Here is a 20,367-nt window from a genome sequence, read left to right as displayed (position 1 = left end):
CCAGGTGACCCAGCTGCTCGACACAAACCACCCGGGATGCGGTTGCTTACAAAGAAACTGGGGCGTTCTGGAGCAGAGACCCTGGGTGGAGTCTGCCCCTTCCCAGCCAGTCTTTGCTGAAGTGGCAAGCTTGAATAAGGCATGTGAGGCAAGCCACAGGCTGCTTTGATCTCCCGTTAGCCAGTGCTGCTGCTGCCTGGCTGTATAGCTCGGATGCAAGGATGTAGCTGAAAGAAAAGGGTCCCGGACTGCGGCGCCGCCTCGATTTCCCGATCAGAAGGCGCTAGACAGAGCCTCAGTCTTCACTGTGGCTCACACGCACACACAGGAGGGGAACATGCGAGTGTGCAGAGATTAGAGAGATCTCAAATGCCAGTGGCTTTTCCTCTGGACGAGGCCACAGGGATCGCGCAGCCTTTTCTCCACTTGGGAATTGCCCTGCTTCATCTCTCCAGTGCCGCACTGCTCCGTGAAGAAAGGGGCACGCAGGTGTTTGCACCGGTTGAGCTAAGCTGGGTTGGGTTTAACCCTGCTAAGTACAACTGGGACCAGCTCTGTCAGGTCCTTGCCTCTCCTTGGGGACCAGCTGCCTGTTGCTGTCTACGTGGGGGCAGAAATCCAAGCAGCTTTCAAGTGAATTGAGTTGGCTTCAGCTCTCCGGTCTCAGCACCGCAAGGCAGGGCCCAGAGCAGTGGAAGCCATCCACGCTCCCCTGCAGAAGTGACCAGAAGGGCTCCCGCAGAGGCCGGCGCTCTTGCCGGTGGCCTGTAGGGACTCCAGGAGAACGGGCTGGCCTAAGAGACCCGCGGCATCAGCGTCTGCGGCGGTGGCCCCAGCTGGAATGAACCCCTGTGCACACTGAGCATTAGCTCACACTGCTCGGAGCACCTAGTCCATTTTCCCCTGCTTTTGCAGCTTCTTGCTTTCCCCGAGCATCCCTGTTAGCGCAGGGTGAGACCCTCGGCTGCTTTAAGCTACCAGCAACCCATTGCATTAGGTGGGCGAGGATTCGGCTCCAAGACGTTTGGGACTCAGCCAGTTTCCCTTCCCAGCTTCCAGTACCTCTGTCTGCAGAATCTCGGCATGTTGCAGCAAGAGGGTTCCCAGAGCCATCTAACACTGGCGCCCATAACTTGGCGTTCAGCTTCTGAGAAGGCTTTTCCAGAAACTGTTTCCCTCCTGTTTGAGGCCGGGCAGTCAGCCCACCAGAAAGGGGAACTTCGCTGCCCCGGTCCGTGCCGGAGTGGTGCATTTCACGGAAACAGAGCTGAACCGCTTCTCCAGTGGACAGGCTCCATTTGCCTTCCTGTTTTAGCCCTGCCGGGGCCGCGTCTCGGGCTGTTTGCTTTCCCTCCGGACTCGCTTTTATCCTTGCCGTCTACAGAAGTGTACAGCTGAAAACACCCATTTCCTGCAGCATCCAATGCCCGCCAGTCGATAAGAGACAGGGGTTCAGCCCAGCTTCAGCTCTGGGCCTGAAGCAGGCCTGGAGTCACCAAACAGCTAAGAATAGCCTGGTAGTGCCGGGTGAAAAGTCTGCATGGGTTTGTGTTGTGTTTTTTTTTTCCCAGTGTGCTGATCTAATAAGGATGAGGCAAGTTTGCAGCTCTGGCCACAGTTGTGTGTGGGTTGCGTTTTTCCCCTTTTCCTTTCTTTCCCTCCGCCCCATCCTACAATACGACATCTGAAACAGAAAGATAAGAGCAGCCTGGCCGGGCCTCCGGCTGCATTCACGCACCCAGACCGCGCTCCCTCGGCGCTCTGGTTTTATCTGGACTCATCACCCCTGTTTGGCAACGAAACTTAAATTACCATGAGACGGAAGAGAGCAGTGCAGCTGGATGGAAAGTGGAAGGTACGAGGGAAAGGCTGAGCAGCGTAGACTGAACCCAGGAGCTGCTGGTTCTGCCAGCGCACGGCACGGTCCCGGGAGGGACGGCGTGCCCGACGCTCATGGGGACACCGAAGGTTTGTGAAGGGGTTGGGAGGGGAAGCAGTGTGTGGTTAAGGCACCACTGGGACTTCAGTGTCCTGCCTTCCACATCCAGAATATGCCCAGGGCAAGTCACATCATCTCCGTGTGTGCTGCAGTGCCCAGCGGATGAAACAACATCTGCCCGCCTTGGGCCTTTAGGTATTCGGGGCCAGGGTCGGTGTTTGTACAGCTCCAAGCGCTGTGTGGCCCACAGTGCCGTCTGGGGGATGCTGATGTGACACGATACCAGTGCTGACAATGGGGGTGTTATGCGACTGGTCTGCTCACCGAGAGCAAAGCAGAGCAGGCTGGATGTGGGAAAGGAAAGCATAGTATATAATCCTGGCAGTACGGGCGTCAAATTCCTGCTGACATCAGTGGGGCCAGCCTTGCACCCAGAAATGGTGTAAAGGAGTAGCGCTCTCTCCCCAGTGCACTGCTTGGCTTCTGGGGTGGGAGGGCAGGGGTTCACCTTCTTCTGATAGACTGGGACACTTCAACTCAGGGCCAAACCGATTGCAGAATTTGGGGTCAGGGAGGAATTTGGCAGGCTGGGACAGGCCGCGGTGTTCTTGCCTTTCTTTGTAATGTGGGGTGCGGTCCTCTGCCTTGGACGCATTGGGCATGAACCAGCTCCTTCCTTGTCCCTGCAGTGCCAGGGCGTTGGCAGTGCCCTCCCCTCCCCTGCGTTTACTGATGGCATGGTCTCGGGGTGTCTGGCTCGATGCCTGCAAGTTGCGTGCAAGGGTCCGCAGTGGCGAGCTGGGCAATTCCTTGCAGATTCCTTGCTATGTCTCAGTTTTCCCTCGGGAAACAAACACGTTCGCCCGCCTCCCAAGTGGGCAGAGCATGTTTGCAAAGGGACCTGGTGTCCTCAGGTGAAAGACTGTCACGTGGAAAGATCTGAATTAGATGGGGAAGGGGCTTAGTATGTCTTCCACCTCCTGTTATCCTCGTGTTCGAGGGAACTCTCCGGGCTCCACTTTGGCATCTCCTTCCTGGTATAACCTTGCCTTCTTGTCCGTGCTCCCCCGGGCCAAAATACAGCCTGGTCCCTTCATCTTTGCCCTCTCCAGTTGCGGTGCCAGATGTGAGCCTGGGTTTTGGTTTCAGCTTCTTAGTCTGACGACTCAAGCACCGTGATTCAGTGGCTGTGGCAAAGGACCACAAGCCAGGACCTTCCTGTTCTGTTCCTGCATCTTGCCACTGACTGATTGAGTGGCTTTGAGCAATATCACTTCCCCTTTAGGAGCATCTCTTTCCCCCTATTTTATAAAATTATTCACATTATTATTTTAATATGATTTAAAATATTATTTACCCCCCATTGCAGCCTTAAAGGAAGAGGCCACACAGCAGCAGCTCCTCTATAGTGAACTGACAGGGGTCCCGAGCGTAAGGTAGGACTGAGACATCCCCTGAAGGTTATACCTTTTGTCAGTTATATTTCCTTCCATTTGTAGGTCTGTTAAAGTCCTGGAACACCCGTACAATCCTCCCCACCTCACCTAGCACCTGAGGACAGGCACAATGTCCATAGCAAGTCCCCCTGTGCGGATAATCTCAGAGCAGAAACTGACCCCAAGAACGGCAGCTCAGCCCAAAGAGGAGCCCCTAGTGTGATGGTGTTGTTGCTGCGTCTTCTTACTGCCTTGTTCCTAGGATGCCAGGAGCAATTTTATCGATGGGAAACTTTATCCAACCGGGAAACTTTATCCAACCAGCCCAGAAAGCAATGGCTTCTAGCTATCGCTCGATCTTCCTATCACACCAAACCGTCTTTCTTCTGTCTCTCTCTCGTCTCCTTCTCAGTCTCTGTCTATTCTGTCTATGCATTTTTCATCACGGTGGTATCTGAGCTTCCTTCTGCCCCACAGGTGCACTGTTTTTAGATCCCTCTTGCTCAGATTTCTCCTTCTGTTTCTCTGCCTCCAGCTGGACAAAGGGGATGTGAGCACACTCAGCTTGCCTTCCAACGTGAGTCACGGCGATGCCGACGGCAGCTTCTGCTTGGACGTCCCGGATGGCACCCCGGATCCGCACAGGACGAAGGCAGCCATCGAGCACTTGCACCAGAAGATCCTCAAGATCACGGAGCAGATCAAGATCGAGCAGGAGGCGCGAGACGACAACGTGGCTGAGTACCTGAAGCTGGCCAACAATGCCGACAAGCAGCAGGCCTCCCGCATCAAGCAGGTCTTTGAGAAGAAGAACCAGAAGTCTGCCCAGACCATCGCCCAGCTGCACAAGAAGCTCGAACACTACCACAAGAAGCTAAAAGAGATCGAGCAGAACGGGCCCTCGCGGCAGCCCAAGGATGTCTTCCGGGACATGCACCAGGGCCTAAAGGACGTAGGAGCCAACGTCCGGTCCAGCATCAGCGGCTTTGGGGGTGGGGTGGTGGAAGGCGTCAAGGGCAGTCTCTCCGGTTTGTCCCAGGCCACCCACACCGCCGTGGTCTCCAAGCCCCGGGAGTTTGCCAGCCTGATCCGGAACAAGTTCGGCAGTGCGGACAACATTGCCCACCTGAAGGACACGCTGGATGACGGGCACCCCGAGGAGGCCTCGAGGACCCTGAGTGGCAGTGCCACCCTGGTGTCCAGCCCAAAGTACGGCAGTGACGACGAGTGCTCCAGTGCCACCTCGGGGTCGGCGGGGGGCAGCAACTCGGGGGCCGGGCCTGGCGGACTGGGGAGCCCCAAGTCCAACACCCTTGACAGCCACCACAACAACTTTGACACCATCCTGGAGGAGCTCCGGGAGATTAAGGACAGTCAGTCGCACCTGGAGGTCTCAATGGAGGACCTCAAGGCACAGCTGCAGAGGGACTACACCTACATGACGCAGTGCTTGCAAGAGGAGCGGTACAGGTAGGGCCCCGCCAAGTGCGGCCATGTGCGAGCATGTCCATCCCGTCTCTGCCTGACTCATCCCACAGGGAGGCCCTGGTGTTTCATAGCAAAGGGTCTTCATCTCTGCCTGCCCTTCAGATCGGTCCTGAACCATTCTCTGCGTTAAAACCTTCCTATCCCATTCCCAGTTTCAAACCGAGGCTATCGGCTGCAGTGCCCACGATCAGTCCTACAAAATTAAATCCCGGTGGGTCGCTCTAGTGTATCTGAGCAGCCCAGCAATAGCAAACACAGCCTGGCCCCGTGACAGCACCCCTGTGACAACAAACGCTCGCGTGCAGACACAGCCATAGCCCAGAGAGATATACACGCAGTGCTTGGAGACACTGGTAAAGGATTCAGTTCCAATGTTAAGCTTCCTTGTGTGGAGAACAAATGGCTGGAAGCAAGGATGCCAACCCCCTTGGCTGTGTCCTTTGCAGTAACAAAAAATGGGTGTTTTGGAATATGATTGGCTTTGCAGGCGGAGGTAAATTAAAATATATTCTCTTACTGAGCAGATGGCAGAGCTTCAACCCAGATCCCACCATCCTTTGCAGCTACAAATGCTCAGGAGGATCTGGAGGATCCTGAGAGCATTTAACAGCTGTTTTAAAGGTCACAGATCAAAAAAGGGGCTAAGAAGCCCCTAGCTTAGATGATGAGGTTATGGACCCAAACCGGGCTCAAATGGGCAAGCATGGGGTGAAAGGCTTTGTATGTAATCTGGAGTCTTCCACCCCTCGTGGTAAACCAGAGGGGAGGAGAGGCCAGATCCTGGCAGCCTGGTCCTGTTACAGAACAAATTAGGAATTGTTATGCTGAGCCCAGCATGTTCGGAGTGGCCTGCAGGCTTAAGAGCCCCCATCTCCCACTGTTCAGGCAGCTGAAAGACCTCCCAGCAGCCCTTGGCCAGGCAAATCCTGTGTCATCTCTCCCAGCCACAAATCACCCTCAGAAGAAAGGCGATGGGCTATTTATAAGAGGTGAAAGGAAATGCATCACCTTGCTAATCTAGGCAGTGCCTGCCTCATCACGCTTCCCCAGCTGATAGCAAACAAGGCCCGGCTTGCAAGGAACGCGCTGCCTGCGGGTTTCTCTGCTCAGTGCTGTGGCTCGGGACAAAAGCCAAAGCGCTGTTTCCAGGTACTCCTCAGGTCGGGAGCTTGTGAGCGTGTGTGCATCGCAGACATACGTGCTTGCAAGTTTATTTGAATTCCTTTTGTTCTTCAGCCCACCACTTTGAAGTGTCTTCCAACCCCCTTTTGGTAGCTGGAAAATGTCCTAAAATATCCCGGAATCCACTTGCCAGTGACAGAGGAGATGGAAATAAAATCCCAGGCTTCCAGATCTGAATAGCCAAGGAAAAATCTCTCTGCACATACACATGTCAGTGCTCCGTGGGGGCTGTTGGGGAGGAGTTGCAAAGCCTTTCCTGCCTGGTTCCGTTGTTTGAATCCAGCGCAGGGTTAGCAGAAGAGCTGTTTTCTTCTGAAGGCTCTCCAGCAGCCTGCGTGAAGCAAGGTGGAGTCCTGTTAACTTCTTATCTCTTTCTGAACTGCTGGTCTGGACAGCACTGCCGTCTGTCCTACCGGGTCCAGAACCTGCCATGTGAACTGCCTGGTATGTTTGACACCAAAGTCATTTCTATACCATCCATCACATCCCAGATCTCTGGGAGACCAGTGAGGTTGATGAGCTGGAGCTCTGAGACCCTGGACTTCAAGGAATAGGCCCTTCTTCTGCCAGGGAGGAGGCCAGAACGGAAGAGCCAAAGGTGCTGGAACGGTTTTCAAGTGCTCTCAGCTTCCAAGTGCACCCTCTCTTTCTCTCTCTCCACCACAGGTACGAGCGCCTGGAGGAGCAGCTGAACGACCTGACAGAGCTCCACCAGAATGAGATGACCAACCTGAAGCAGGAGCTGGCCAGTATGGAGGAGAAAGTGGCTTATCAATCCTATGAAAGGGCCCGGGACATCCAGGTATGAGTATGCAGAGGGCTTTTGTGCCATCTGGGCTCAGCTGGATGAATGCCTCCTCTGCAGATGAGGTGGAGAAGACATGGTGAGGGGTGGGGGGCACCACCAGCAGGACATGGAGCTCGTGTCCGAAGGGTGAAAAGATCCTGGTTTTGAGCACTCATCACCCACCAGAGGAGACGCATGCAGGGATGCACTTTCCATAGGCAGCGAGCCCAGAGGAGGCAAAAAGAGGACAGACTAACATATTCCCAATACAGCCAGGGGCTGCAGAGCCTGATGATGCGCTCCTGAGCCTTTGGTGCCCACCCCGTGCCCCAGCCTGATGGCTGTTTGATGGGCCCATGTGTAACAAGTGCCCGGAGTGCACCCAGTTCTCAGTGAACTAAATGCACTTGAAACAAGAGGAAAGCGGAGAGTACAGGGTGTTGCTGAAAGTGATACGAAGGGCAACATGACTCGCATAGCGGCTGTGAAGCCCAGCAGGATGAGGAGAGCAAAGCAGCTCCCGGCAGAGGATGGATGGGAGCAAATGCCCGATCCTGGCTTTGGCCTGAGTTTCAGAAGTGCAGCGCCCCAGTAGTTTTCTGGGGCAGCTCTATAAGGGCCATGTGCACATCTTACAGGCAGCACCAGGGAGGCCCTGGAGAGCTGTGCAGCTCCTGGTTTGTCTGCGTGGACTTTATGAGGCACCGATCACCGTGGCGTCTGATCAGAAGTGCTCTGTTTGGGCTGCCCCACGGCTCTACGCTTCCCAGTGATGCAGGACTGTTTATCTCAGACCTGTTCAGCACCCCGCGAGCTGGGCAGTGTTCTGGCCCAGCACGGCAACCTGGGGAACTTCCCAGTGGGCTTGTCTGTAGCCGATGCTCTGGGTTTATTCAGCCTTTTCAGAAAGTACCAGGTAGTTAATGGAGCGTATTCAAAACCAAGTAGGCCAAATACTAGTGTGCAGAGCTGTAAAAGAGCCCCACCCTCGTGAGGCCCCGTGTGAGCAGATACAGACCCATCCTTGCTTTCCCCATTATATTCTCCCTCTTGCTGTAGAACCTCCACCTCCCACTCAGAATTGCCAGCTTTCTCAGGCTCATCAGAAGATCTCAAAGCATTTTGCAAATATTAACACCCCACGTGAGGTAGGTAAATATCCCTGGCATTTCGCAGGTGGGCATAGGGAGGCATTTTGCATTTGACCCATGGTGCTTTAACATGCACAGGGTCGGGAACAGAACCCAGGCACCCTGGCTGCCCCTCCCCTGCTCCGACTTCCCAGGAGGCCGGGTTCAACCGCTCGGGACAGCACATCCCCACGTAACGTGGCCGCTCCATTTCATACCGCGCACAAAGGAGCTCACTGACTTCCCCTTCCCCACCGCCACCGTGCAGCCAAACTAACCCTGGTCCGTGCCTCTCCCTCCCCTAGGAAGCGGTGGAGTCCTGCCTCACCCGTGTCACTAAGCTGGAGCTCCAGCAGCAGCAGCAGCAGGTGGTGCAGCTGGAAGGGGTGGAGAACGCCAATGCCCGGGCCCTCCTGGGCAAGTTCATCAACGTCATCCTGGCCCTCATGGCCGTGCTGCTCGTCTTCGTCTCCACCATCGCCAACTTCATCACACCCCTCATGAAGACCCGCATGCGCATCCTCAGCACGGCCCTGCTGGTCCTCTTCCTCTTCTTCCTCTGGAAGCACTGGGACTCCATCACCTATTTCCTGGAGCACGTGTTGCTCCCCAGCTGATTCCCCGGGCCGCTGCCGGTGCCCCTGGGGCACTCCGATTCTTCCTGAGAAGGTGGGGGCGGGAGCAGAAACCTGGAGCCTTCCATTTAATTCCTTCATGTGTTTGGTTCAGCTGTTTTCTCAACCCCCAGCACCCATCTGTTCACTTCCAGCCTCCCCAGTGTCACCAGGAGCATGGGAAGTTAGAGCCCAGATTGCTCGCTCCTTCTGGAGGCCCTGGGAGGGAAGACGGGCAAAAGCATAAGAGTTTGGAAGAAGCCTTTAACTTACATGTTCTTGAGTTTGAGGGTTTTTTTTTAAATTATTGTTATTTAAAGTAATTCTATTATTCTACAAGTCTGCGGGAATGAGGTTTTCTTTATGCCCCGAAGGAAGATGGTTCTGTATCCATGGGGCTTGCAATCAAACCCAGCTTGTGGGGAACTTACTTTGAGAGGGAGAGAGAGAGAGGTTTGTTTGTTTTTTTCCTTAAAGACAGGGACAGCAAAAAAATTATTCCTGGGATGCAATAATAAAAGAGAAAACAACCACCAGAGAAAGGAAGAACCAGAGCTCAAGTGAAGACCGTGGCTGTTTCTGCTCCCTGGAGAGCCGGCCACCGGGACGGAGCAGAAAGTATGCATCACACCAGCTTATCCAAACCACACGTACGCTTACTCCCGTGGTTATTGAACAGCTAACAGGCCGAGTGCAGAATTGGGCAGGGGGGTATTTATTGGCACAAGGCTGTGTTAGCTGGCCATTGGCTTGTGCCCAGTGGGCACAGGATACCCGGTGTGGTTCCGGTCAGAAAGTGAGAACAGTTGTGGCACAAGTGAAACCCACTTGGCTGGCTTTTGTTTTCTTCTTCTACGGCTTTCATTCGATTCGATCTCTTCAGGGACACGCGGACTTTCTGACACTGCACCTGCGGACTTTACAATCTACGCAAAGTTTTGTGTGTGTGTGTGTGTGTGTGCGCGCGCGTGGTTTTTTTTAAGTTATTTATTTCGAGATTCTGTTTCCATTTGTGAATCAGGCGTTGGAGGAAAACACAGCTGCCTTCACAGCCTCCATAGCTCTCAAAAAGACAGAGCATGTTGTCTCCAAAGTTTCTTAAATGGGTTCACATATATATATATATGGGTGTGTGTGTATCTAAATCTACATATCTCTATATCTCTCTCTATATAGAGAGAGAGAGATATAGATATATGTGTGTGTGTATTTAATTTATATAAATGACCAGATCCTCTTCTAGTGCAAAGGGGTATGGCTCCATTGAATCCCGTGGAGTGGTATCCGTTTCCACCAGCAGACATTTGGCCCTTTCTATTTTTGAAATGTGAACCTTTCGGCGATCCTGGTGGCACATGGTAAAGGTCCAGGGATGTGTTACAAAACCTTGAATATAGTCCTGGGCCCTGGGAAGGAAGCAGTTCCCTGAGACAAGGAGTCAGTCAGCCCCCTCCCAGAAAGGGGACGTGCTTGTGCTGTCCTTCCTTTAGCTTCAACACCTGGTAGTTCACAAGGGCTAATCAATCCTGTCTTCTGGATTTACAGCTGAACATTGGGGCTGTGCTGTGTACTCCCCAACATAATGCCATTAGCCTCAGGCATGTCTCCACGTCCTCATATTGCAGCACTTTGCAAGCTACTGCTCCCACCGGCAAAGATACAGGGATCCCACGTGGTGGATGCCGATAGTTATTTCAAGGCACGGTGCAAGGGACAGGCAGGAATCGTGGCTGGTCAAGGACATACCTGCATGTTCCATCGGTGAGTTTTGCACGCGTGTTCACCTGACACTGGTACCTGAATGGGGCCGTGATGAAGAATAGCCTGGGTGGAGTGCAAGTCTTTCCTGTCAGTGCAGAATAGGTGGGAAACCCAGGGGGAGGGCCGCACAGTTGCCTTGCACTGAGGGGGGTGCTCTCATGGGATGCAGTGGCTGACCAGCCCCAGGGTCTCCTTAGCAGACATCACACTCCTCTCTGGAAATGGTCTCACCTCCTTTCACCTCTTCCTGTGCCAAGGATCAAGGACAAGCTCCATATCAAACACGGGCCCCCATGCCTGGCATTTCAGCCGCTCATATCAGCACCTCCAGCTAAGCGCCAGAATCCGTTCGACTTGGGCTCCCGTGGTTGAGAACAAGCTGGAGCATTTGGGATTTGCATCTCAGTTGCACCACAGCGTGTTTGGGCTTTAATGTCTGATGGTGGGACCTGGTTTTCAAAACTATCTGCCAAGAGGCCTGTCTTGGGAAAGCTGTCCCGTGTTATGCCAGCTGCCCTCTGAGCCTTCATGGAGACTGTGCAGGGGGGCGTGAAGAACCCAACTCCCCTTTTGTACATCTATTTATTTTGTATTTTTGTAAGCATTTCGCTGGAATGAACATTCCCGTTCTCATTGGGATCTTAAGGAAACTAGGTTTCTGTGGGGATAGCAGGCTAACTGATTTCACAACCATTTTTTTGCAGTTTAAGACCTGAGGGGCAGGAATCTGAGTCCAACACTAGTCATTCCAAATTTTCATGTCAGGGAAACGTCCCTACCAGGGACACGTTGGTGCATGCTCTGCTGTAGGCCTGAGCTAAAGTCACTTTGAAGTCCAGGGGGTCTGAGCACATGCTTAAAGCTAAGCCTGTGGTGGTGTCCTAAATAGGGGTGAGCATCTATGCCTTCATGCGTTATGGCCTGATTCCCTTTCCACCCACTTAATCGGAGCTTCTCTTGTTTTGTGCCAGTGGCGAGCAGAGCGCGTGACCTGCTGCGTGCAGTGAGCAAAGTTCCCCCCATCAAATCTCCCATGGAAAAAAAAGCAGAAAGGATCAGCTCCTTTCTGCTCCTCCGTGTTGGCTGATCTGTGAGCTGCTCCATATGCAAGTCTCATTAATGCGGCAGGGAAGGACTTCCTTTGCTCCTTGGTACTGGTGTCAATCAGGAGTAGCCCCTTGGGAGTCCCTGGGATCGCACAGCACCCTGTTGTTGGGAGATGCTCTTCGTGGTCCCTGCCAGGATGAGGGCCCCACTGCTCTGGGTGTTGTGTGGCGAGGAGGCAGGCCCTGCCCTGAAGATGTTGAGCGTCGACAGATAGGAAAGGCAAAAAAGGAAGTGGTATAAGAAGCAGAGGTCAGAGAGGAGAGCGACCTGGCTCGGTCACCAGGAGGTTCATTGCAGAGCAGGGGGGTCAAGCCAGCCTGTGGCTGCCCGCTGGTCCATGCTGCCCCACGAGCAGCACTCTTTACAGGTACAACCCAAAGCAAGGCAGGAGAGCAGTAACAAGGAGCATTGCTTGTACAGACCGGGGGGCTAGCTCCTGGGCCAGTGCTGTGCTACATTGCAGATGCCAAGGTCCCCGGGAGCAAGGGGAAAAAGAGGGGCTTTGTCCCCTCCGTTAAACTTTCTCTTCCTCTCATCAACAGCTCCCTCTGTTTCCCTGCTACCTCAGGCCCTGTGTCTTGCTCTGACCCAATACTACTGCAGCCAGCATGCTGAGGAAACACAGGGCAGTCCCCTGTACTATGAGCCACCCTCTTGCTGCCTAATAGGTGGGACTCTCCCAGGACATTTATCTCCGTGCAGTTTTCTGCCTTGACTGGCCTTCATCTTGCCCCTGTCAGAGTCAGGTTAGAGGTTTCAAGGACAGTGCAATCACCTGGAGCCAGGGGTTTACGGCCCATCCAGGTGACTGGCTGCTACTAAGTCGTCCTCCCTGCCAGCCAAAGGGGGACTCCACGCCAAAGTCCGAAGCTGCCCTCCGAACCCACTTTGTCAGGAGGAGCAAGGCCCACTGTGTTCACAGTGTGGCTTCTGCGGGACCTTAACTCAGCCCCAGGTCAGCCTTAGCAGACACAGGATCAGGGGAGCTTTCCTCGCATGCATTTTAATAGCTGGTTGCTTCACCAGACAGATCTGGTTTCAGTCGTGCTGAACACAGGTTAGATTGCTGGCAGGGGTGCCTCCAATGTGGCACCTGTCCTCTGCAGCATCAGAGGCAGAGTTGGAGCTGGGGGAGAAGTTTCCGACCCCTGGGGGAAGGCATTTGGAAGGAGAAGTGTAGCAGGTGTAAGGACTTCAGAGCTGCAGGGGCTGAGTCCTCGGTGTCATGGATGTTGTTTCTTCATTGATACCCTGGAAGAGTGCACGACGCATTGTTCAACCAGAGCAGGAGTGTTTCACACCAGTTGGCACCAGGGTAAGTTGGCACAAGTGCAAGGCAAGGAGAGTGTCTGGCTTATGCATTGGATGGCTGGGGCTTTAGCGGGGGTGTCTCCTCTCACAGCACTGTGGTCCTCTGCCTACTTCTGATTCACACCAGTTTCAAATACGACTCAGGTGCTATAGAGCCCTTGCTGGAGGTACAGGCACCTGCTGATGCCGGTTCTTCCCATCCTTGTTTCAGGGACACACTAAGGATGGGAGAGATCTGGATACCGAGACTAGGAGGGTGCCGACCGAGGCATACTATTGATCAGCTGCAGTCTTATGTCCTGTGTTGTGACCTCCCTTTCTCCAGCTCTAACGCAGCGACAAGACAGGTGTTAATTCTCCTGCTTAGGGTTTATTGTTTGTGTTTCGATACCACCCAGCCGCGACCAGAAACCCATTACACTAAGCACTGTGCACATATGCACGGTGAGAGACTGTCCCAGCCCCTGAGAGGAAGGGCGGACAGGGCACAGAGAGAAGGGTCTTGCCCAGGTCACGGTGTAGGTCCGTGGCAGATGTGTACCACTGACTATCCAAGGCATGTGTGAGCTGAGTGTGTTCTCCAAGAGCTACAGTGGCCTGTCAAGGTGGGGAGGCAGCTTATCGCAAGGGAAAACAAGCAGAGGACTCCAGCAATGTAAAGAAGGGTTTAATGAGTGGTTTAGCTTCAAGTGTGTGTTCTTGTTCTTCAAAGACTATCACCCTGATCCTGCACACAGACATGTTACTCCTGGGAGTAATTTCCAGTGGCATCGCTGGGACTGCTTACGGGAGTCAAACTAGGCACATGCATAATTAGCTGCAGGATTAGAGCTTAAGACTCCCAAAATACTCTCTCTCAGTGGAGCATCAAAGGCACTGTCTTGGGGAAAGGGAGATGTGTTTAGCCTTTGTTTCGAGTTTTGCAGAAACGGCTCCTGTGATCTTCTTTTCCATTTCAACAGCAAGAACAAATCTCTGTTAAAGTCTTAACGTTTCCTGCAGTGCTTGCAACCCAGACTCTGCGCCAGGAGGTGAAGCCAACTAGGGAAAAAAAGAGAAACCCATCAGTCTTTTTCCATTGTCCAAGATGAATCGTGTGAAAACAAGTGAATAAATGGTGCAAAAAGCAAAAAAATCATTTAGATTTGGTAACGGCTGATTTGGAAGGCATTCTCTTGGGTGGGAGGGAGCATGCATGAGGCATCTGCTCTTTTGCTGGCTCCCTAGCTGTTATATTTTAAATTGATCGTGTTGCCCTGACGGCAAAGGATGAAATTGGCCCCATACCACAGGACCCCCGCAAAGCTGAGACACCCTTAAACCCTCAAGCACAGTCTCGTGATACATGGGGTTGATGTAAAGGGGTCACTGTCACCCTAAGAGTTTAACCCTGCAACGCATCACTAGAGAGCATGTTTATGGCCCCATCCCAGTCAGTGCAGACTTCCGGTAGAGATCACCGTGAGCCTGAGGCACCGAAGTTAATGGAAAGACTCTGGCTGATATCAGCAAGCTTTGGGTCAGGCTGTACACCAGTTCATTGCTCTCTACAGCACCAGGTCCTAAATCATTAGGCAGAAATAATTAGGAATAGTGTGCCTAGGTCTAGAGGCTGCAGCAGGGCAATGGGTGACCTGCAGGGTTACGGATACCTAGGTGTGCAGAACGCAACTCAGTCTTCCCGGCAGGCAGACAACACATAGCGTAAGGAGCCCAGGAGACCCCACTTTTCCAAGCCCAGAAGCCGGTGAAGAACTTTGCTGCCAGAAACAGTTGTGCCGAATCTGGGAGTTTTCAGAGGCGCTTGGGAATCCAGGCCGCTTCGGCTTTCCAGGAGAATTAGAAGCCACGTATCATTTGCAGTGTGATTGTGCCTACAGGCCCTAATACTGGACACGGTGCTGGGTACTGTGCAAATGCATAGGATGGGCCTGCACCCCAGGGATCTTCAAGCCACCAAGATAAGGGATGAAGACTCAGAGACCCAAAAGGAAGGTGCTGTTTGCTGCTCTCACGAGGGTGTCATTGCGTCTGGCTTGGCACTTCTTGTTTATACCTCCGAGGGGCAGCTATGGCCTGTGGGGATGTGCTGCTTTGCAGGATTTCCCCGTCTTTTTCTGGGATTTTAACAAGCATAGTTGCTGGGAACAGGAGCGGGCACCCTCCTAACGCGCAGCCCGCTGGGGGGGGTTGCATTGCTCTGAGATTAGCACACGCAGCTGCGAGCTGGATCACGAGGGCACATGAAGACGACCCACTGCTCCAGTCTCTTGCCCACGTTTCCCTCCACTCACATGGGGAAGCGGAGAGCTGGAATGGCAGGCTTGTCTCGGTGGCCGGCTGTCAGAGGACCCAGGGCTATTTCTGAAGCCCTGGAAAGCAACCAGGTATCTGACACCCAGGCTGGATGTCAGGTGCCTCCACTGGCCTAGGAAGGCACTAAGTCAAGCTGAAACAGCAGCTGAGCTAGCAGGGCCAGGGGGATGGGTGTGATGGGGGGACCAGGCTGAGGCATGGCTGGTGCTGGGGTGGGCCGGGCGAAGGGAGGATCAGTCCCTGCTCCTTGCTGCTTACCCCCTTCCAGCCTCGGGGCTGGTGTCAGGACGGCAAGCGGCGTCCGTGCCTGTTGGCACAGGGGCAATTGGGTAACATCAGACGGCTGCTGAGGCTAGAGAGGCCGAAGAGGTGAATGGGGAAAGACCAGCATGAAAGTCGTTTTCCCTGCGGCCTCATCCTCTGCATGCATGTGCCTTCCTCCCTGCACATATCCCTGGAGCAGCCAGAGGTTGCAGCTGCAGGATGGGGCATGGTGACCCCCACCCAGCGCTCTCATCCATCGCTCGTCTTCACGGCTACCGCTTGCCTGATTCACAGCAAAGGTGCCTGTCTTTAGGCAGAAGTAAGTGTGCAGAGCCTGAAGGTACAGGGGGCCTCCCAGGTCACAACCCTGGTCCCCGGGTGCTTGTGATGCAAAACACACCGGCCTTAGGGCTGCCGGGAGAATAGCAGGGATGCCAGGAAGGGGAGGGGATGGGGGAGGCACCCGCCTGTGGAGCCCAACGGGAACAAAGCGCAGAGCCAAACAGGGCAGAAGGGGTTAGCCCAGGACAGTGACCCCAAACAGCGCAGGGGCGCAGTGAGCGTGGTGACCTCTGCACCCCAGCGCGGGCAGGGGCCAGGGGAGGGGATGAACTGCAGCCTCTACCCAGGCCCTCGGCTGCTGGAAGCCTCCGGCGAAGTTCCCGGTCCAGGACCCTCAGCGCCCCGGGGAGGAGAGGGGGACACCCCTATTGCCTTTATTCCCTCAATTTGTGCTTTCTGTGCATTCAGCCATAAGGCCAAGCTCTCCATTGCACCCCCAAGCTGGTAGTGGATCTTGGAGGACAGGTCTCCCACCTTGTTCCCTGCCCTCATTTCCCAGTCTGGTCCCCACTTCGGCAGAGAGGTATCCGGGCGGTGTTTGGTAGCCGTCACAGGTTGGCAGGCCCCCCGTTAGATCTGTTACGGCGTTGGACATCCAGACCAACAAACCAACCCATAAACTGCAAAGTGCAATCTCTCTCTGCCTGCTCCGTGTGCAGTTGGCTCGGCTGTTCATTGGGAAAATGGGGCTGAGCTGTTCGCGCACCCAGGGTAGAATCACATCTGGGCCCTGAGGAAGGCCCACTTGAAACCATTTCGCTCAAGGTCATAGTTTTTGGGAGTAGTCACAGCACTCAGGCAGCCCAGTCGAGGCCCAGGATCTTACTGTGCTTGGTGCTGTACATGCACATAGCAAAACGGCCCCTACTTCAAAGACTTGGTGTAAGACCAGAGAAACAGCAGGGTACCGAGGCCCAGGGGGAGCACCGGGAAGCAAAGCGGCTGTGAGCGCAGCAGTGGGTTCGGCAGTGGTGCAGCAGTTTGGGGCTTGCTGCAAGGGAGCCAATTTCCCCCTTCCGGAGAGCACGAAGCTCCCCGACATCAGGCAGCTGGGAGTGCCGGGATAAGTAATGAGGCTGTGCTCTGAAATGGGAGCTCGGTGTAGGATCAGGGGCCTTAGGCCTAGGCTGCCCAGAGCCCCTTCTCTAGTCTCCCATTGGGACCAGGTTGACTCAGGCAGCGGGAGAGTAGACGAGGCTCCGGCTGCTGGGCTTTTACTGTGTCATGTCAATGTACTCGAGCCAAGTGACAAATCACCAGCCCCTTTCCCGACTGAACCTTCCCTCTGCCCTGTTGCTTCTGCCTGTGGAAGACAACCAACCCTGGGCCTGGCTGCTGGTCTGTCCGAAGGGCCACGCAGCCTCTGCCCAACTTCCAAGCTGCTGAACTCCATCCACCCACCTCAGGCCCCCTTCAGCTACTGCTATTGCAATGCAGCTCAGCCCCTCATGCTTGCCAAGGCACTCAGCGAGCAAACAGGCCGTGTTCGGCTCAGCCCCAGGCTGGAGGGGTGTCAGCGGGGCTGCACATCACGGCTTTGCAGATCAGCGGGGTCTCTACGGCTGACGATATGGCCTCTGTCACCAGCACTAATTTCAGGAAGGCTGCAAAGGGCAAGGGCAAATCAGGGAGGTGCAGGAGAGAGGCTTTCTAGCAGGGCAGAAGGCAAGGGTGGGGGTGCTTGCCAGGAGCTTGGCAGAGGAGGCCGTAAGGAACAGAGCAGGGTGCACCTGTGGTCGCTAGAGGGTGCCCAGCCTCCACCTTTGAGCATCCTACGCAAGGAGCCTTAACATCGGCCAGGGCAGAGCTGCACCTCGTAGGCTCAGGGCTGTTGCACATTCATTTGCAAGTCTTTGGGATGACATCCTCAACCTGAAAGGGAACAGCCTTGCAGCACCAAGAGCTTGCATATGTACTGGCCTCTGGCTGCTTTGCTGTTTTATCCAGCAAGTGCAGATGCTTCCTCAGCCTGATGAAGGGTATTTGTACCTGAAAGCTTACAAAGAAGAATTTTTTTCCAACTATCTGCGTTGGTCTAATACAAGATACCAGATTTACCCAAAGAGCCTGGTCAACACTAAGAGGGTGCTTCGTGGGCTAAACGGCTGGAATCTGTGGCTGCTCGAGTTTTAACTGCCCATAGGAAGCGTTACGTTGAACCTCCTTTACCCTGGGCTAACATAGGCTGCAAAACTAACTGCACTTTCTTAGACCGCATCAGCTTATGCCGCCTACATGCGACGTAGCTACTGTGCACAGGGCCCTACCTTCTCTTCCATCTGTGTACATAAACTGTGATTTAACATTCACTAATAAAGGTGTATAGTGTCAAGCTGAACACGTGATGCCCTGCAAACCCCATCAGAGAGGCATCGGCTGTCATAAGCAGCAGCTTACTGCAGCCAGCGGTGGTCCAGCCTGCCAAGCTGAGCAGGGCAGATGTGGATGTGGGGCTGCAAGCACAAGCACTCTTGTGAGCCCCAATACACTCTTTGCAAAGCATTGGCAGCTGCAATCCCACGCACCCTGTGGTTCCTTTAAGAACCACATACCTGCTTTTGCTCCTAGAGCTGAGCCATGCATGCACCGTTCCAGGCCTGCTCCATTCCTCCCACCCCCCATACTCCAACAGGATGTGTCCCACCTCCTTCTTTTTAAGGCTTTTCCTCCTGGCCCAGCATGGCTTACAGGTGTGCTGGGGCAGGGTGGGGCCAACTGAGCCCAAAATGGCTCCTTAACCCCTTCCTGTCTGGGGCGGGGGGGGGGGGTGTGCCCTGTCAGAGGCTTGCCTGCGCTAGTAGCATCCCCATGCCAATGGTGGCCCCTGTGGGGACTAGAGCCCAGGAAGGTGGCAGTGAGGGTGGGAGAGATGAGGGCAGTGTGAGGCTGGTCCCAGGGAGAGGAAGCTGACATTCGGATGTAGGAGGCAGGCAACGACTGTCCCCATGCCCTCTTAGTGGAGGCACGTACCCCACCACCCCATGAGCAGGCCCGAGGCTCATCCAGCCCCCACAAGGAGAAGGGAGGGCACCTGCTCCATCACGCCAACCTGCACGGCACACGTAGCCCTGCACAGCTTGCCAACCACTGAGCCAGCAGGGTGGGAGCAGCAGGCTTGGGGCAGGCCAGCGCATCTTATTGCTGGCACAGGGTGGACGGTGGACTCCCCGGGCACTGTCTGCATGTGATGAACGTGCTGACTCCCTTGCAACGTGCCGTCAGGCCCTCAGAGGGAAGAGGGTGGGGGAAAGCTGCTAACAGCCTGGCTTCCTCTGTCAAAGGAGCCCACGATGCTAGCAGCCCTTAAAGGAAATCTCCTGCCCACCAAGTGCCAGCAAGCTGGAACGTGGCTGGAGCAGTCGCCCAGCTTGGAGCTATTCATACCAGGGCAGCTTGGACTTATAGGAGCATTTATAAGCTCTCAGCCCAACAGTGCTTTGCAGAGTTATGCAAATGAAACACGGCCCTCGCTCTTCTGGGGTCAAGAGGGGGAGCTGGTGGATGTGGGACTCTGAAGTCATGCAAAGCTGCTATCCCCTGATGATTCACGTTCATATGCCAGAGCTTCCACTCATCACTGCCCTTCCTGTCAGGGGATGTGGGTTGCTGGTTTCCCCTGCTGCAAGGGACCGTGAAGCCCTCTGGGTCAGCGTCAGGGACCTTGCTCCCTTCCTCTTCCTTTCTCTCGAGCCTGTACAATCTTGGCCGTAAGGACCAGACATAAGGAAGCTGCTTAAGGTGAGGGAGAGTGGTGGGAAGTTGCAGGGCTGTAAGAGGCAGGCAGGGAGGAATAAGAAATACTCTGCCAGGGGCGTTGGACTGGGGAGGCAGCTCAGGAAGGCCGAGCCAGGATCCCAGCCTCGACTCAGGGCTTCGTGCCTGTGCAGTTCTCTAGTTTCCGGACTTGGCTCTGCCACTGACTCACTCAGTGCCCTTGGGCAAGCCACTTTGCTGTGCTTTCGCAGCTGGAGTACTGTGTCCAGTTTTGGGCCCCACAATTCGGGATATGGAGAAGCTCGAGAGAGCGCAGAGAAGAGCCACGCGTGTGATCCGAGGTCAGGAAAACAGACCTTAGGACGACCGGCTGAGAGCCATGGGGCTCTTCAGCCTGGAAAAGCGCAGGCTCAGGGGTGATCTGGTGGCTGCCTATAAGTTTATCAGGGGTGCTCAGCAGGATCTGGGGGAACATTTGTCCACCAGAGCATCCTGAAGGATGATGAGGTCGAACAGTTACAAACTCCTGCGAGACCGTTTCAGGCTGGGCATAAGGAAGAATTTCTTTCCTGTCCGAGCCCCCAGTGTCTGGAACAGCCTGCCAGCGGAGGTGGTTCAAGCACCCACACTGAACACCTTCAAGAGCAAATCGGATGCTTATCTTGCCGGGATCCTATGACCCCGGCTGACTTCCTGCCCCTCGGGCGGGGGGCTGGACTCGATGATCTCCCGAGGTCCCTTCCGGCCCTAATGCCTGTGAAATCTATGAAATCTATGAAATCCATGCCCATGGGAGAAGTGCGCGGTACCTGCCTCCCCAGGACACTTCACTAGTTCACGCCAGCAAAGTGCTTTGAAGTGTCCCAGTTCCGGCGTCTCGAGCTGCAGCTGGACAGCGATTTCCAGCATCTCTCCCCAGGCTGCGGCAGTGTCCGCTCTGCCTTTATCTAGCACTTGTAAGTGAAGTGTTTAGCGC

General features: G+C 54.6%; 1 protein-coding gene across 6 annotated transcripts in view; it reads left to right on the top strand.

Annotated features, from left to right (window-relative positions):
• The window catches only part of TMCC2 (transmembrane and coiled-coil domain family 2), a 64,070-nt gene extending 50,184 nt beyond the window's left edge, over window positions 1–13,886 (top strand). For 5 of the 6 annotated variants that reach the window (XM_090025254.1, XM_090025257.1, XM_090025259.1 and 2 more), the window contains 3 exons: window positions 3,911–4,845; window positions 6,712–6,847; window positions 8,268–13,886. In XM_090025254.1, coding sequence (XP_089881380.1) covers window positions 3,911–4,845; window positions 6,712–6,847; window positions 8,268–8,579 — 1,383 coding nt within the window. In that variant the 3' untranslated portion in view covers window positions 8,580–13,886. Of the gene's footprint in view, window positions 1–1,877; window positions 1,969–3,910; window positions 4,846–6,711; window positions 6,848–8,267 lie in introns of those variants that run through there. The other variant, XM_090025260.1, reaches the window with a different exon arrangement.
• The last annotated feature ends 6,481 nt before the right edge of the window (window positions 13,887–20,367 follow it).

The sequence above is a fragment of the Crocodylus siamensis genome, chromosome 13 (assembly GCF_052110815.1).
Source record: "Crocodylus siamensis isolate JL-2025a chromosome 13, ASM5211081v1, whole genome shotgun sequence".
In the NCBI taxonomy this organism is placed as follows: Eukaryota; Metazoa; Chordata; order Crocodylia; family Crocodylidae; genus Crocodylus; species Crocodylus siamensis.
This window is presented reverse-complemented; position numbering and strand designations above follow the sequence as displayed.